Raw genomic sequence first — 16,915 nt, 5'->3', positions numbered from 1 at the left:
AAAGCAAAACAGTGAGGAGACAATAAAGGAGTTGAAGGTGTCATTCCAAACCCAGACTCGATGTTACGGGGATGTGAGCTTACACAGAACCAAAAATCTAGTAGCTGTCTTCATTCATCCTTTTGTGAAGGGATTAATTTGAAAATTTTTCTGGAGAATAACAGTATACAGAATGTTGATAAAGAAAGTGAACGCCTTAAAAAGATTCCTCTTGCAAGTGTGACTGGTGCAAATCCTCAGAGTTCAGAAACAGAAGCAATTCCTTAAAAATTAATTTTAACAATTGAAAATAATTTGGGCTGAAGTCCGAAGGGGAGAAGAACAAACTAAGATTTTGACTACTATAAAGCCCTTGCATGAATTGATATTTTGTATTGACACAGTAGTACACAGTATTGACAAGGCCATGCTTTAAACTATTGTGTAAGATATCAAGCTAAGCTAACTAGATTCCTGTTTGGCTAGTGTAACACCAATTATTTCTTCCAGTACAGTTCCAACAGTCAGAGACCATTTTTTCATGTCTCTTGTAGATATAGTTATGTTGGCAGGTTTGCTGTAAGCCTAGCTTTAGTTTACGTTATGGACTTTTCAAGGAAAACCTGCAACACAGACTTCAGCGTGATGTAGGAGCAGAAGACACATCTTACTCCTGTACAGCCCTGATCTCAATGTTGGTTACATATGTTCATGCTGGAGAAAGAAGTTTTATTTTTCTTATACCTGTTTATGAAATAGCAGCAGCTTGGACAATGACATACAACTCGGCTGAACATGCCCTGGCACACCCAAGAAGAGCGGCCAAAATTATCACTGTGCTAATATGACTTGAAAGGGAAACATGGATGCTTTGATCAAGCACCTAAGCATCTCTTATCAATTTGTGAGGCAATAAGCAGCCTTTTGTGGCAAACCACGCAAGGAACGGTGTTGCTAAAATGAACCACATAGGAAGAAAGTTTCCCTTGTGACTTCTGATTAGCAATAGAAGCAAACTTTCGGATCCAGATTCTGTGCTATGGTGTATTTGCCTTGGCCTGGTAAATTGCCCTTGAAATGAACTCTCCGCTAACATAAAACTTGTGCTACAGCAACTGTTCTGCCTACTGCTCTCTACGATTAGGGATCGCAGTTAGGACAAATGAGGAAGGAAGCAATCAGAAAAGGGGATTAAAACTCTGTTTCAGACCTAATTCTGAGCAGGCTTAGTTTAGCATTTTTTCATCCCGTACAGTATATATTCCATAGCAATTTTGAAAACAGTGTCATTTAAAAGTTAACATCTGCTTAGCTGGTAGCACCAGATAAAAGGTCTCATTTGGAATGAACAGGCAAATTTGTTATTGCCCCAGTCAATAGCTATTGACTTGGTAGAGCACTTCTGCTTATTACAATCAAATCCTTTTTCTTTTTTGTTCAGTAGTCAATGACACTGTAATGGAAGGTACTGCTTACAAAGTGATGCAATATATATCAGCAACTGCTAGAAGTTAATGACTAATGGTTACAAAGAGGAAAGCATGTGCTAAGAACAGCATTACACGTCTATTAATCAAATTTACTGCATCCGATGTGCCTTTATAGGTTAGTGGAACTGTAATACACATCAGATAAATAGTTTCTGCTGTTATTAATCTAAGTTTTAACACAAAACACCTTTTAATCATGCCATCATTACATAAATTATTTGGCTAGGACAAGGGTTTGTCTCACTTTTACAGCACACCTTTTAGTTACAGGCAAATTCTGCCCCGATGTTGGCTTGTGCAATCCTAGATTTAGGATTTAGTGAAATGCAAGGTAACTGTTCTGCTCCCAGCTGAAGCCATGTTATTCTCTAAATTCCACAGATGGGTCAGTATAAATGCAAGGCAACATCCTGAAGATAAACTGTCAAAAGAGAAGCATAGCAGAGTGCATGTGCCCATTGCTCAGCCTGCCTCCTAACTTCTTCCCTGCAGCAGAGCAGTAACACACAACTTTGTCCTTTACACTTTATATAACTTGCACTTTCCATGCCTTAGGGTGACATTTATTGATAACTCATGCATTTTTTCATGCTAAATTATTGCTGTATAATTGCTTTTTTTTTAAACCTGCCTGACCCCAAAATATTTTCTTTCAAACTTTCTCTACTTATACCTGAGATGCTTATTTTTATAGGACAGTGTGACTAACAGTAACACCTACTAGTTTATATTACTGCTAAGCAAATATTCCAAAAACAATAATAAAGTTTGTTGACTCTTCTCCTAGAGAAAAGCAGAACTGCTAATGATGACTTCTTGACTTAAAGTTGTCTATAACCACTTTTTCTGTAAAACAGGAACAAATACCCTAGTGTTGGAGCACTTATTTATCTGTTTCTGTTTTCTTAATGCAATCTTCATTTCTCTCTAGACTGATGATGAGAAACTACAGAAAGAAAATTTATCAATGTGGCAAAGGTTAAACAATCATGCCATTGCCAAGTACATTATGTGGTACTCTGTGTGCACCATCTAATTGCATTTAAAAAACATTCGTAAATGATAGCCATTAGCCTTTTTCAGAAATGAGACATACACTACTAGATGCACCACATGGATCCTAGTCATACCTGCAATACTGGTTCATAAACTGTCCATGTTGGTGAAGACTGGTGGAATTTCATTGCTGCTATACTGATCATTATGAAACAAATAGATAAATTCAATTAAGTTCCTACATATATACATCTCTTGGCAAAGATCTCCAATTCTGCTCAGCCAGTATAAGCTCATGTTCTTGTTTGTTGTCAGGAGAGCATTTACTGACAGGAGAGCAATGGAGGAGACTAAGCCATAACTTTCCAGAAGCCTGCAATGTAATGAATTCTGTTAGTCTAGTAATCAAACATTCCTAAATAGTAATGAATTTATCCTTGCAATACTGTGTGAATTAAAAAAAAGATCCTTTTCATCTTAATTTAGAACCAGAGAGAGACAGATTTGAACAAGGTCATCCTGTAAACCTATTGAAATTCCATTCCAATGACATGAGTTCAGGAGCTATAATTTTCTCTTTGTTCTAGTACATTGTGTTTTCCAAACATAGCTTTTGATATTGGAACAAGGTGAAAACGGGATATTCATAATGTATTTATTGTATTTACTGTGACGGTAAGAGGACATCATTATTTTATACACACAACACTTGATCTTTAAAGGAAAAATAGAAGTACTGCAAATCAGCAAACATCATGGTTTAGTTGAGGCAACAATTAATTTTGAGAAGAGTATACCTTATGAGTTTTTTAATTCATTACTGCAAAAAAATTGGCATTAAAGAAATTACACACACGTTAATAAGATTTTTACTTAATACGTAAATGATAACTAGGTATTTCAGCATTTCAGAAAAGCCCATAACCCCACTAAAAATGCTAGATTTCAGAAGCAAGGGGTATCGTATAGGTATAAAGAGTAAGACATTTCATGGATTATTCTGGAATTTTAGTGAATCATTTGCAAGTGTACAATAAGTTTGAAAGAGTTTACATTTTATTTCTTTAAAATAGGAAATTGATCTTTTCTGGTACCAAAATCAGTAAAACACAACCAAATAGGAGTGAGTGCTCATGGGAAAAGTATACTATAGCTGCTACCTGACACAATGATTTGACTTCATTGTCAACTCAGGTACACTTATGGCTTTCTTTACTGTATTCCACTTGCCTGTAAGCAAACTCTACAGTGCTATTTCATAAGAACCTTTAAAAACTTTATTTGAATGAGGAGGATGTTTGTTAAAAAATAAAAAGAAAACATTTCTAATTGAAAACAGATAGGCCATGAATTTCCTATTATGGTCCCAAATTCTGCAGTTTCTGCTGCACTTTTTGATTTGGATAATTTCTGAGAATTGCAATCCATATTGAATGTGGAAGCTATGCTTGATTTTCATACTAAATTATAAAGAATGGGAAAAACAACAAACAGCTATTAGTAGTGACTTACTTTTTGTAACAACTCCTTCAAGGCGAATTATATTTGGGTGATCAAATTGTCCCATGATACTAGCCTCTCTCAGGAAATCTCTTCTCTGCCTGTCCACATAGCCACCTTTTAGAGTTTTAATTGCAACAGGTATCTCTCGTTTTCCTGGTGTCTTCAGACGTCCACTGCATACTTCTCCAAACTCACCTTAAATAGATAAAATATTTGTTAGATCATTCACAGTGCCTGAAGAACTACAGTACAGTTTGTATTGCTGAACTTAAACACCTTATTTTTCAAAATAACCTTCAATAGCTGTCTTCAAAGCTGTGGGTTTTTTTAATAGTTCAAAGTTATTTGTAGTTGTCAGTGAAACAAGAATGCAAAAATATTCAAGAAACTCACACATCCTGTAGAAGTGGACAGAGAAATAACGAATGGGATATTCAAGTTCCTGAGTTTCTTCACATTCCAGAAAAGCAAAATATTCAACATTACTGCACAACAAATAATCACTTTTCCTTTGTGCAACACCACAAGATTATGGGGACTTGTACTTTCACTGCAACAGCCAAACCATCTGCCCTCCACGGTGTGGTTCACTTTGCTTTACTGATACTTTGAGACTGAACTTTGACATCAATATATTTGTGATATTGACTGAGCATGCTACGAGGAAGGAATGTAATGACACTTAGATTTTAATCTCAATGATGACAAAGTATCTATCTAAAATATCTACTTATAGCAGTATCTATCTATAGGGGTGTCATGCACTAAGACCTATATGAAAAGAAATGCCATGAGAATATCAGAATACCTGACTATCCTCCAACTGTACATTTAAAATGTACTTAATGCTATTATGCCCTAGAAAAGCACTTGCAGATGATTCATTTAAATGGACTTACACACTTGAAATTTATTACAAATTTCACTGTTCAGACAGCCAAAGGCCAACAGTTTCAGCAAATCAGGACTGAGTTGCATAATGAGACGAATCTCAAAGCTTGCTTCACCTGATATTTTCCTGTGTATGTAAGGGCCTTAGAAGAATGCATGTCTCCTCACATTCCATTTACACATTCACTAACTAAGTTTGTACGGAAATCACAACTTTCCTTTGATCTTGAAGCCACTCAAAAGTTATTTAAGGCCCCTAACAAACATACTCTGGATGCCTGCAGGTCAGTTTTCAATGGGTCATAATTCAGTAAATGAAAAATAATGTTCACAAAAGTATTTCAAAGCACTTCTCAGTGCAGGGTACTTCCACAGCAAAACGATATTCTCTACCTCAGTCATTTCAGAATTAGAACTGTTGAAAAACAAAAAATGAGTCATAAACAGATATATATTTAACTGGAGGAAATAATTTGTTACCCTCTCCATTGAATGCTGTCTGAATTAGTTTTCCTTAAACTTTAAGGATGGAACAAAAGAAAACAAAATAAGAGGGCTCTATCCTGTAACAATGTGTCTCCAGACATGAACCGAATGTAGAAGAGAGAGGCCTTAAAGACTTCACTTCAGAAAATTATAACTCCCTGATGTTATGTGATTAGAATAGATATTGTCATACAGCTTTTATTTAATTAGGTTCTGTCTTCCACTAAAATAAACCAAGGTTTTATTAGCCAATATGATCCAAGAAGAGTGGAGCGATTAAAAAAAACAGTTTCATAGCTTGTCTTTCACTTTAAAACAGACACCATTAAGTGCGAGAGTACAAATAACAGATGCTGAACATAACCTCTGAATATATTAGCAGCTTCTTAAAGGGCTAACAAAAGTCAGGTGTCTTAGGTCTTCTTTCTACCAAAAAAACACTGTTTGTTTTCTTTCTACGTAATTTTAAAAATTAAATCAAAGCATGTGCTTCCCTGAAGATGTGTGTATGTGTGAAAATATATGTCATCAGGCTAATGCTCTGGGAATATTTTGACAAAAGGGAGAGTTGGGTATGGATTTCCCTATATGATTTTGTCCCTTTAGCTCTTAGAAGGCTCTCCTTAAAAATTTGTTTGCTTGACTACTGCCACTGAAAAAGTAGTAGCTAATTTGGAATTCTAAAATCTTACCATAAAACAAAGTAATGAAACCTGAATGTTTTGCAAGAGACATGTATATCAATCTTCTACTCTAGCAGTGATACATCTAGCAGTGCTAGAACACACCTCTAAAGCCATGACCTTATTGCACCTTACTGGCTTTTCAAACTTAAATGCCTAAAATGAGAAAAATTTTCAATGTCTCTCTCTTAATGAAAGTGAAAAGCAAAAATACCAGACCCTTAATATCCAGATTTTTAAAGAGATTTCATGATCAATAAATCTGCAGAATTATAAAATCTCATTTTTGAGAATAATTTGGAAAGCATACGCTATAGAATAAATCATTTTGCTATTATAAGATTGTACAAGAGTACTACAACTTTAGAATTTCAGAAATAATGGCATTCATACCTCAGGGACTGTAAAAGGCTGTTCATAAAGTGTTTTGAAATGAATTAAACTGAAGGAGGCAAGTGAAGGACTTACAATCCCAAGATTTATTATCTGTACAACATCCAAAGCAGGGGAATGAACATCATGTCTCCTCCCTGACCTGTTTCTTTTCCCTTTTTTGGATGCATGATTTGTACAGGTAGAAAGAAATTTCACTCCCCTTGGATATTGGGATTGATAAACTGGCGTACATAAAGACTAACAGCATTTTTTTTGCAATGTGATGTCAAACAGTCAGTAAGTGATCATCAGCTCACAGAACAGACTGTTATTCCATTTAAAAACCTAAGGTATGTATAATAACTTCTAGTTCTGGTTTAGACTAGATGGAGATCAATGATATAATTTAGAGCACTGAACTATTTACATTGAGAAAGAGTTAGCCAAGATTTCATCCCAGAGTATTTTTTCTACACTTTTGTTCAGATAAAGAATTTTGAATGTTTTTAAAGTCAAAGGGGAATTTATTCAACAAAAGGGACTTTTAAAATCCAAGAATCTAAGTCTCATTGCTCAAGTTTGAAGATAAACAAGACAAATGTTGACCCTGCAGCAGTAAAGGTTCATGACTGCATATGTAATAAGTAGAAGATAAGAGCCAGATGTCAATGAAGACGACATCTTTCCTTGCTCCAGGGAAAAAGCTGGTGATAACTAGAGAAAAAAGATAGAGTTAATTGTCTGTTCAGTTTTAATAAAGTATAAATAATCCCTGCTTTAATGATATAAAACCTATATGTCTTACTGCATGTTATACAAAAAGAAGCTAATTGAGCAGTCTAGAAACTTACCATATGCAAACCATGCATCCCTTTTCTCATTCAGTCATAACATATGTGTTATTTAAAATGAAACAGGAATAGTCAGTCACTTAAAAGTCTGATACACAGTCTGGTATTGCTACATGGGATCAAAACACAAGTCTTACAATACAAGACAGTTGCTGTTATTAGAACTGAAAGGTCACAGCACCAAATACAGCTCAACTCATTTTCCCCAGTTTTAGTCATTATACCTGTGGGATAACTGGCAGAAGATTTAGATTATAAGAAGACTATAGCGTACTCTCTGTGCAAAATGGAAGAGTTGGCCTCTTCCTTGAGTTTCAACATTTTAACAAAGAAAATAAGAGCGTAATTCTAACTTTTAAGACAGACTTGAGAAAGTACCTCTGGGAATTCCTTCCATGAAAAGGTGCTGAAGCCTTAAACCAAAGAGAAAGAAGTGATGGGGCAGAAAAAGGTGTCATGGACAGGACAAAATCAAACGATATGATAACATGTCAGTAGGTGCAGCAAGCTCAAAGGGACCATTTGAAGAAAATCTTCAGCAATGAATAGATGGCAAATTGTGGGAACTGGCAAAAAGGCACCCAGTGATCTTTGTAATGAACCAATGGGAGATCTCATGGAATATTTAGTACTAGTGATAAAAAAAATCTTGGCCAAGACTTTTGAATCCAAGAATATACAACATCAAATTAAACAATAGTAAAACTTTGTCATAAGTAGTGGATAGAAGAAAAGGGAATAGACTAATCAATTTCACTATTTAAACAGTAATTATTGCTAGAATGCGAACTTCATTAATACCTGTTTATTTGGTTGATGTTACTGTGAGAAACATAAACTAAGCACTTACAAATAGATTCTGGTTTGCCTTTGGTATTGTAATCTGCTTGCTATTATGAATATTTGATCAAACTGTAGTTTCCATTTTGGTTGCACAGTTTCCCCTACTGCCTTTACCCTCCAGTTTGAACCAAGATATCAGCAGAAGTTATTCGAAGACTAACGAAAGAGATCATTAACAGCTATTAACCTGGATAATCTTTCATTCAATCAAAAGCTCTGCGACACAGCTTTTTTTTTTCTCAGATGAACAAGAGGTAAGGTAGGAGATGATGGGAAGCCACTCAGGGGATATTATTACTTAATGCAGGTCTCTTGCGTGCAGATATTGCTACTTGTATGCAGATCTCTCTTGTCTACACACGGAGTAAGTAAAGCATGGATAATTTAGAAAGGAATTTGCAAAATCCGTATTTTACTTGCTTTATTTTCACCAAACCACCAGAGGAAGGATAGTAATTCAGAGAGTTTTCAGAAGTACTGGAACACCAAAAGCACGCCAGAGGGGAAGACTGGGAGAGCTGAGATCAAAGTTTCAGTTAACTGGCTCCATAGAATGTAGTGGCTGCATTCAAAAACATCAGCTCAGTAAATGTACACTGGAAGGACTTGAAAAAAGGATTTTAACAAGGGATTGCACTAATTCATTTTTTCTCAGAAACAACAACAAAAAAATTTTCTTTTTTTTAATTTTGGCTATGATGTCTTTGACTGTTGCAGGCCAAGTGTCATCTTGAACTTTGTAACTACTAAAGGCTATTTTCCAGTCTGTGGTTACTGCTTGAAGATATTGCTACTTTTTCAATTTGACCATTTGTTGCCACATTCTCTGAACCCATTTTTAGTATCCGATGGAAAAACACCATTATCTGGAAAAGTCAGTGTGTAAGCAACAATTTTAGATATTCGCTCTCTTTTTTTTACATCACATAGTACTACCCTTTTGTTATTAGAACTTGGCACCAAAGCAGCACACAAAATCATCTGTATACCATGGCTAATAAATGATTGCAGAGAAATCCCAATGTCTTGTGCAGTATTCAGATGTACATATATATGTACATACACTCAGGGGCTCTCAGATTTTGCACTTGCAAGCAGAGACTGAAATATAGGACAAAAATAATAAAGAGGAAGTCTTTGTTTTTCAAGTCTATAGTGTGTGTGTATCTGATGTAAGTGGAGCAGTTAGGAGATTTTAACTTTTAACAGTGCTGTAATCAGAAATAAGATAATCAGTAGCTTTAGTTGAAAATACTACTTCTGATTTGATGGTATCATCCTCGGATAGATTACTCAGCAGCAAATAATATAATGTACATTTCCAATTCACATATCCCAAGATTATAATTACCAAATACTTCAAAAGATAACTTGGGTACAGAGTTAGGTAAGCTGAAAAAAGAAACTAGAAGAAATACTTGCCTTGAGTGTCAAAGCCATCTGCCCTGCAACTAGTGAATTGTCAAGAGCTTTTGGACGTGACTTTTCCCATTGAAAAACCAAACTGGAAACTGCTTTCAGGAAAAGAACAGTTTCAAAAATTTCATGACCAGAAATGCTAGAAAAAAAATTTCAAATATTTGCAATATTTGCAATATTTTCAAAATGAAACCTTTTAGTTCTTGAATGGAAATTATTTTTGTTTTGAAAAATTAAAGAAATTAAAAGTTAAAAATATTGATCCAAATAAAATGTTCAAACAAAACAAATTTAAGAAATGCATCTACTAATTCACTTCTTAAAATATTTTAATGTTTCATTTTGTAAAGGATTTTCATTTTTGTTTCACTTAGGTGAAAATTGTAAGCACCTTTTAAAAGTAATTCTCCTATGATAAGAAAATCCTTTTATATCTGGTTGCAATGTTTAATACAGAATTAGAGAGAAGGCAAAAAGAAAGTCTCAGGACTGCTGTGAATTATAATGATATGTTATGTCCCCTAGCAGCTATTGAAGAACTCTTTGAGAATTTGTGCTCTCTGTGCCTCAGGCATGGTATTTAACCTGCATCTTGCCTGCATGGAAATGGGTTTAAATTTCATTGCAACCAGTTTGCAAGCCCTGCTAGGCAAATATCTTTGAAGATGGCAGATTACCCAAGTCATTTTAGAAGATAAAAAATGTAAAAATAAAATAAGTCAAAGCAGGCAAAAATTCACTCCCACGCATACAAGAAAAGGGAGAGAGAAGCTGAGTAAAGAATTTTCATAAATGAATTAAGTTGAGAGTAAGGACACAATTTTCATCTGAACTAAAATCAATAAGCTCAATCCTTGTCTGTCGTATTCAACTCCTTTGAAATCAGCAGTTATACCAGTGCTGAATGTAGTTCAATATGCTTTATAATCTAAGACATCAATATCTGTAGCATGTCTGAAGAAAAGGAAGAAATAAAAGAAATCAGATAGAATGTTTTCTGCAGAAGTCAGCCCTCTGGGGGCTCTCTCTCAAGCTCATAATTCCAGTGGTGCACAGTGCCAGCTATGTATTATCTAGCTTAAGCAATCAGGTAAACTCTAAAGTACTCAAGCGATATGGACTGCAGCACGAAACAGAATTTTCTCTCTTACTTTCAGGTCGATACTTTCTCTCCCCTGTTTGTTAACAGACCAGATTTTATTTCTGTTATATTATTTGCATGACATTTTCTAGTGCATAAAACAGTTTTTAGCACCACTGGAGACATTTCCGTTTCTATCAGTGTAGTAACGTATCATTAAATGAGGGATCTCAACTGAAAAATACCTCTCCTTTCTTGAGTGACTAAGATATATGAAACAAAGATAAAAAAGAAGGATCACAGTGCATTATGTCTCCTCATACTAACCTTCCTGACAATACCTGCTAGCATGAGTTCTTTGGTGGGCTTACTATGAGCCTATTAAAATTTTTTTTCCACTGACCCCCTTCTACAAGATGTAACTCCAATTTTTGCAGTCTGTTGTAGTGTGAATGATTTTTTTTTCTTGATGGTATTAAGTTTAGAGAAAGTAAATAAGGTAACAAAAAAAAGCATTTGCATGTTGGCATTTACTTTGTAAGTAATAAAACAGAATTGTTAAAGAAAGCCCAGAATGGATAGCTCAAAAATGGGCACTGGAGTATGGAACATACTAATTATTGCTACGGAAATAAAATTACAGTGAGGTGAAGACAAAACATCTCCATAGCCAGTATTACAAGTACCTATAAGATGGCAATTTACAAAACTCAGTCACTCTTATTATCTTAAGGAGGCATAGAAATGTCCATATTGTGTAAACTGAAGAAAGGTATTGAGTTAATGTCTTTCACAGGAAGAAATTAAATTTCAGAGCTGGAAGTAGAGCTCAGGATTCTGTTCAGACGTTCATCAAATCTTCTGACACAGACCCTTAGCTCTCCCACCTTCCCTTTCTATTGGACCTGAGAAATGATTAATGCTCCCCAGCCATTGACTGTGTGCAGGTAACATTGTCAGTCTGGTTTTTGTTTTAATTTGTTGTAACTGTGAGAAATGTTGGTGGACTTTCTGAATGACATGTTGGTCACAAGCCGTGCACTGAGATCCACTAGTCAGGTAACTTCGTAAGGCCCTTTTCTAGCCTTGTGTCTCTAAGTCCTCAGTAAACTACAGTGGGTAAAACAGACAGCAAAGAATCTCAGGACTTGGTCAATAATGAAATGCTATCTATCTGCCCTAGAGAGTCAGAACACAAGTTACAAGAAACGGTTTTACAAGACTCTGATCGTTTCAAGTGTTTCACTTTTGTCGTGTTAACCACAAAGGTGTGTTTTCTGTCTCCACTGAGCTGCCACCAGGACCTCTAGTGAACGCCAGACAGCAGCCATGAGCCTTTATCCCTACAAAGGCTTTCCAAAAGTGAATGCGTGGCAACACTTGCACAGCACTTTTCTGAGTAGCAAAACCTGACAATTAAACCAAAGCTAAGACAAGGGGATAAGATTGAATGCACAGAATAGGCATGCCTATAAACAGAGCACATTAGCAAAAGGTAAGATCCCTGAAAACAGAAGGGTTGTGTTATCACCCTTAATAGAAAAGGCCAGTATACATGCAGGATTAATGAACTTCTGAAACTTATTTTCAAACAGCTGTGAAATGGCTTACGTCCCCAATGAGGTGTTCTCCACTGAAGGTAAACACCACAGAGATGAGAACAGGATCTAAAACAATTGCTCAGATGTAATTCCTCTCTGTCCCCACTTGGACAAACAGAGATGTAAGAGGAGAACCTGCAGCTATTTTTCCCCTTCATCCTGTTTCCCAGCTCCACGTCATGTCACCTTTTATACCGTCTACACCTTCTCCACACAGCTACAGGAAAACCTGTCCCAAGCCAGCCTCTCCTTTTCACCCTTGTACTCCTATTTCCTATTTAAGAATATTTTTTGCTAAGTCTTCTTATATTCTGATCTTATCTCCCCCCAGAGAGAGATTCTGATCAAATCTCCTGCTCAGTGACAGAGAATTTGTGACACTAACTATGGCAAATGCTGAGTGACACAGTGTTTGGAGTACATTTGGAACAAATAAAAAAAAAACCAAAACCAAACCAAAAACCCCCCCCCAAACCAATCCTACCCAAAAAATTGATAAAGGCTCGAAAAAGGTTTGCGATAAACATATCACTTCGGAGAATCTGCCTCGCATGAACTCCTTATTTGAATACACACACACATTTGGAATATTAGCCAAGTACAATACCTCATGTATACAACGCTTGAGAGTGAACTGGTGCGATCAGAGAAATATGCCCCCATTTTGTAATATACTGACCACTTGCATTAGCACGGCAACTTGAGAAAAGCAGCCCGTCCATACCTAGACATTTTTTAAAGTGGGTGTACTTTTACCTGCCCCAATAACTCTCTCAATACGAATTCTTGAAGGATCTATCTCCTTTGCAAACTCATGGACAGCAAGAGATGGATCTTCATATGTATCTGGATCAATATATGTTTTGACTCCTGGGAAACGTACTGCAAAAAAGAGAGAATACTAGGGATCAAGCATTCTTTGACATTCACACACTGTAAAAATATGGTTTCCTCTTTTTTTTTTTTTTTCGGTTGACTAGACAACTGAAAGGATTGGAAATAATCTATTAAATCATCCACATTTAAAGTTCCAGAACCCAACAAAAGAGGATTATGACCCCAAATTACTAATGCTTGCTGCTTATTTCACAGAAACCAACTATAGAATGCACATGAGTTGTCCCCATTTGCTGGCAGCACCAGAGCCTTCAAAGATTGACTGGGCACAGACTTAAGCATTTCCTCTTATCCTTCAAGTGGCTTTTTTAGATGAGGCTTCTGAGACATGAAAGAGCTGGGTGTTACAACTCCATGGATAAGCCTCTGCCAACCCAACACTAGCAAAAGCATTCAAAACTACTGGCTGAAACTGTGAGCAAGGTCCTGCTGCACCCTGTTCAAATCTCCTGAGATGTTCTGGATGACTAAAAGCATGGATACTTCTTCAGGAGTGCTGCACTGCATTGTTACATCAAACATGCTTTCAGCTTGCAATGATAACTGATAAACAGTGTTAATGTAAAGAATGGAGGAAATACAGGTATCAGGTTCTTTGAATGTTATTTATACCTCTAGTTACTGTCATGTTTGCTAGCTACATAGGTCCCAGATTTTATCCTGTCCCACAGGAACAAAAAGTCAAAGGCCTTTAGAAAACTCAAGTCTTTGCTATTCAACTGATAAGATAGTGTCAAACTCTTACGCTGTTTTGTGTCTGTCTGAGCTGAACACAAGCATTGCCTGATATAAGGCATTTCAGTCAGGAAAATTAAGAGGACAATGAAGTTTTTGGAAATTTCTCCTTGGGAAAAAATAACAACCCTAGATGAGTTTTCAGGAAAATGCTATTTTGGATATTTTATATCCAAGGTTACATTTTATATCCAAGATAAAGTACATTTGATTTTTTTTTTTTAATTGTATACATTTCCTTTCCAAATGCTATTTAGTATTTTATTCTGAAGAGGGTCCTTGGAGTCTCCGCACTTAGTTCACATCCTTAAGGAATGCTTCAAGCACAGCTGGTAAATCTGGAAAATGCAGCAAGTCATGAGAGAAAATATGTGCTCTGAGCTGGTCACTTGAAAGACTGTCTACAGAGACACCAAGTGAGGGCTCTAAGATATGGGGAAAAGCAGATCCTTAGGACTAACAGTGATTACTGCCAAAGCAGTTCATATTCATCTTTGCTGCTCCTTGGGCAATTTAGGCAACCTGTCCTTTGCTTCGAAAACAGTGCCTTCTAATTCACTCCTTTCATTTATGGGTGGATGGCTGATCGTTCCTTTTGTCAAACAGGTCCAATTTTTGAGATCCTTTTCTCTGAGGATGGGTCCTGGAGGACTGTGCTGCTTTGTTCTCTTCTGATCAGCTTGAACAATCAGAGAGCCAGGTGCAAGACGAGAACAAAAATATCCAAATCCATTTACAAGGCTTCGATAATTTCTGTCTGCTTCCTTGGAGATGGCTGTGGCAATAGTGGATTGGTGCCAGATTGCTTTGGCAGGCTCCAGCAAGCCATCATTTTCTGGCATGGCTAATATCCCTTGTGTTCTTGAGTATGGCGTGTCCAAGAACTTACGTTGTTTCTCTTGGACTATCTGGATGGGAATTTTTTTAGGCTGCTGCCATGTGGTGATTAAGTTCTGGAAAACTTTCAATTCGTTAACAGAAATTGATGTAGATAATGCATCAACTTATCAGGATAAGAGGAGGGTACTGCAGCTGGGTCCAGAGAATCTCTTTTAAAAGAGTTAAGTACCTCTCAGCTTTCTTCCTCTTATCACTTAGTAGCTGAGTCTAAAGCAGCTCATTATCTGATGACCCTAAATGCATTAGGTGAAGAACACATATTCAGGACACATGAATGTGGCTGGGCTTCATTAAGTAGTGTGCAACAGCCATTTGGACCACTGCCAATAGAGTACACACACCAGACATCATGGGATGGTCGTATTATCAGCAAGATCATGGACCCCTTTCTAACACTTTTCAAACAGCTTATTTCTCCAGAATCTTCCTCTGACTCACAAGGGGGAGAAGAAGGACAAACAGGAGATGGTTTTCTTTTGCACACAGCAGAAGGACAGGATATAAAGCATGGACATGGCAAATCTGGGAACAGAAACAGGCAGGAACTAACCAGTGCAGGTTTTGTAGTGGAGCTTTTTTTTAAACAGCTTCAGCTGGTCTAGGACAGGTCACCCTTGTACTGATCCCAGCAGAGACTCTGCAGCCCCACATATTGTTTCAAGTTGCTGGATACCAAATCTATAGGTAGTCAGCAGTCAGATAAAGACTGCTGCTATCATGAAGGAGGTACTTATGGAGGCACTGAGTGCCCAGTGTAAAGGAGGGAGTATTGTTGGCAATAGTCTTAGCTGCTCGGGTAAATCACAGTAATTCCTCTTTATCCTTGGTTCTGTGGAGCACATACATGAGTAGACACTTGCGCCCTCAAGTCTGATGCTGAGATAACTGCAAATGAGAATGAGAAGCCTCTGAGATGAAGCTTTGTGTCAATGTGAAATACAGTCATCATTTACCCTGGCCTGAAAGTCACTGAGTGGGGCTTTTATCAAATTCAGTCATTGTCACAGAGGCATATATCAAACTCTCCAGCAGGAAGGTTTTTGTCTTCTTTCCTTTTTGACCATGTTTGGAAACAAATGACAAACAAAGCTTCCTAGGAAGTATCCTTTATGGGGAAATGTGCCCTTTTCCTTGACAGAAAGAGACACTTGGCTGGACACAGTGGTGTCATGTGGAAAAAGATTTAAATTCTGGTGACTTAGCTTCTGTCTTGATCATAGTATTTCCAGGGATGTTATAATGAGTAACAAAAAAAAATTAAAAATTAATAACCTTTGCATAATACACTTTGAATATAAAAACTTGAAATAGCTACTCTAACATAAAACAGTGAAGCTACTAATTTAAACTAAGTAGCTAAACTAAACTAAATTGATATAGTGCCCACGAGAGATTGTCAGGATTTTCTCTACTGTACTGATCAGTGAGCAGGAACATGAGGGAAGGCAACCCATTCTACTTTTTATTTCTTGGGTGGCTGGAAGTGTAGATCCCTAAAGCCAAAGAGAACTGGAGAAAAATAAAGTACATAGTCACCAAGAGAGGAATTTTGAGGCAGAAATTCAATATGGCCCAGATCAGTTGAGAATTCAAAGAAATATACCTGAAAAACTGATAAATATTATTAACAGAATACCAAAAAACCTTATTAACTAGAGTGAATTCAGTGAAATTGTTCAAGAGGACATACAAATAAAAAGAAACACCCTTGATGGTGCAGACAGTAAGAAACTATTGAAATGGCCAGATTAAAACATCAAGGGCAGAAGCTGTACAGAAAACAATGAACATTCTTAATTTAAAATATGAGATAGATATATGTAACACAGGGTTGAACTACTTACAATGTCCATTTTGCAAATGAGCCCTTCTTTTCTCTTCAGATTTCATTTTGGCCTTTATGTACCACTGGCATCTTTTAAGAAAAACAAGTGAGATTTTAATTGAAAGACTTGTCATGCATAAAATAAATGTACATTAAGTTTTATCCGCACTTTTAAGAAAGCCAAAATCTTTGCATTTGGAATATATATTTAGTTATGAATCTAAAGAGAGAAATATGCACAAAGAACTACAAACAGACTAGATACAAATAAAAATAAACCGTGGTTGAATGATTAGGATGAAAATGACTACTTAGGTTCAAGTTAGATGCAATACTTCATTTCCAGGTTTGACTCTTCCA

At 36.5% G+C, this 16,915-nt stretch overlaps 1 protein-coding gene across 1 annotated transcript in view; it reads right to left on the bottom strand.

Moving 5' to 3' along the window:
- The window catches only part of LOC104128079 (ephrin type-A receptor 6), a gene marked incomplete at its 3' end in the record, with an annotated part of 411,239 nt that overhangs the window by 47,070 nt on the left and 347,254 nt on the right, over positions 1–16,915 (bottom strand). Inside the window, exons 9-11 of the mRNA XM_035896284.1 lie at positions 16,575–16,645; positions 12,955–13,080; positions 3,978–4,163 (exon numbers count right to left, since the gene is read on the bottom strand). Of these exons, the coding sequence (XP_035752177.1) occupies positions 3,978–4,163; positions 12,955–13,080; positions 16,575–16,645 (383 nt within the window). The remainder of the gene's footprint in view (positions 1–3,977; positions 4,164–12,954; positions 13,081–16,574; positions 16,646–16,915) is intronic.

The sequence above is a fragment of the Egretta garzetta genome, unplaced genomic scaffold, assembly GCF_000687185.1.
Source record: "Egretta garzetta isolate BGI_Z169 unplaced genomic scaffold, ASM68718v1 scaffold446, whole genome shotgun sequence".
NCBI lineage: Eukaryota > Metazoa > Chordata > Aves > Pelecaniformes > Ardeidae > Egretta > Egretta garzetta.
This window is presented reverse-complemented; position numbering and strand designations above follow the sequence as displayed.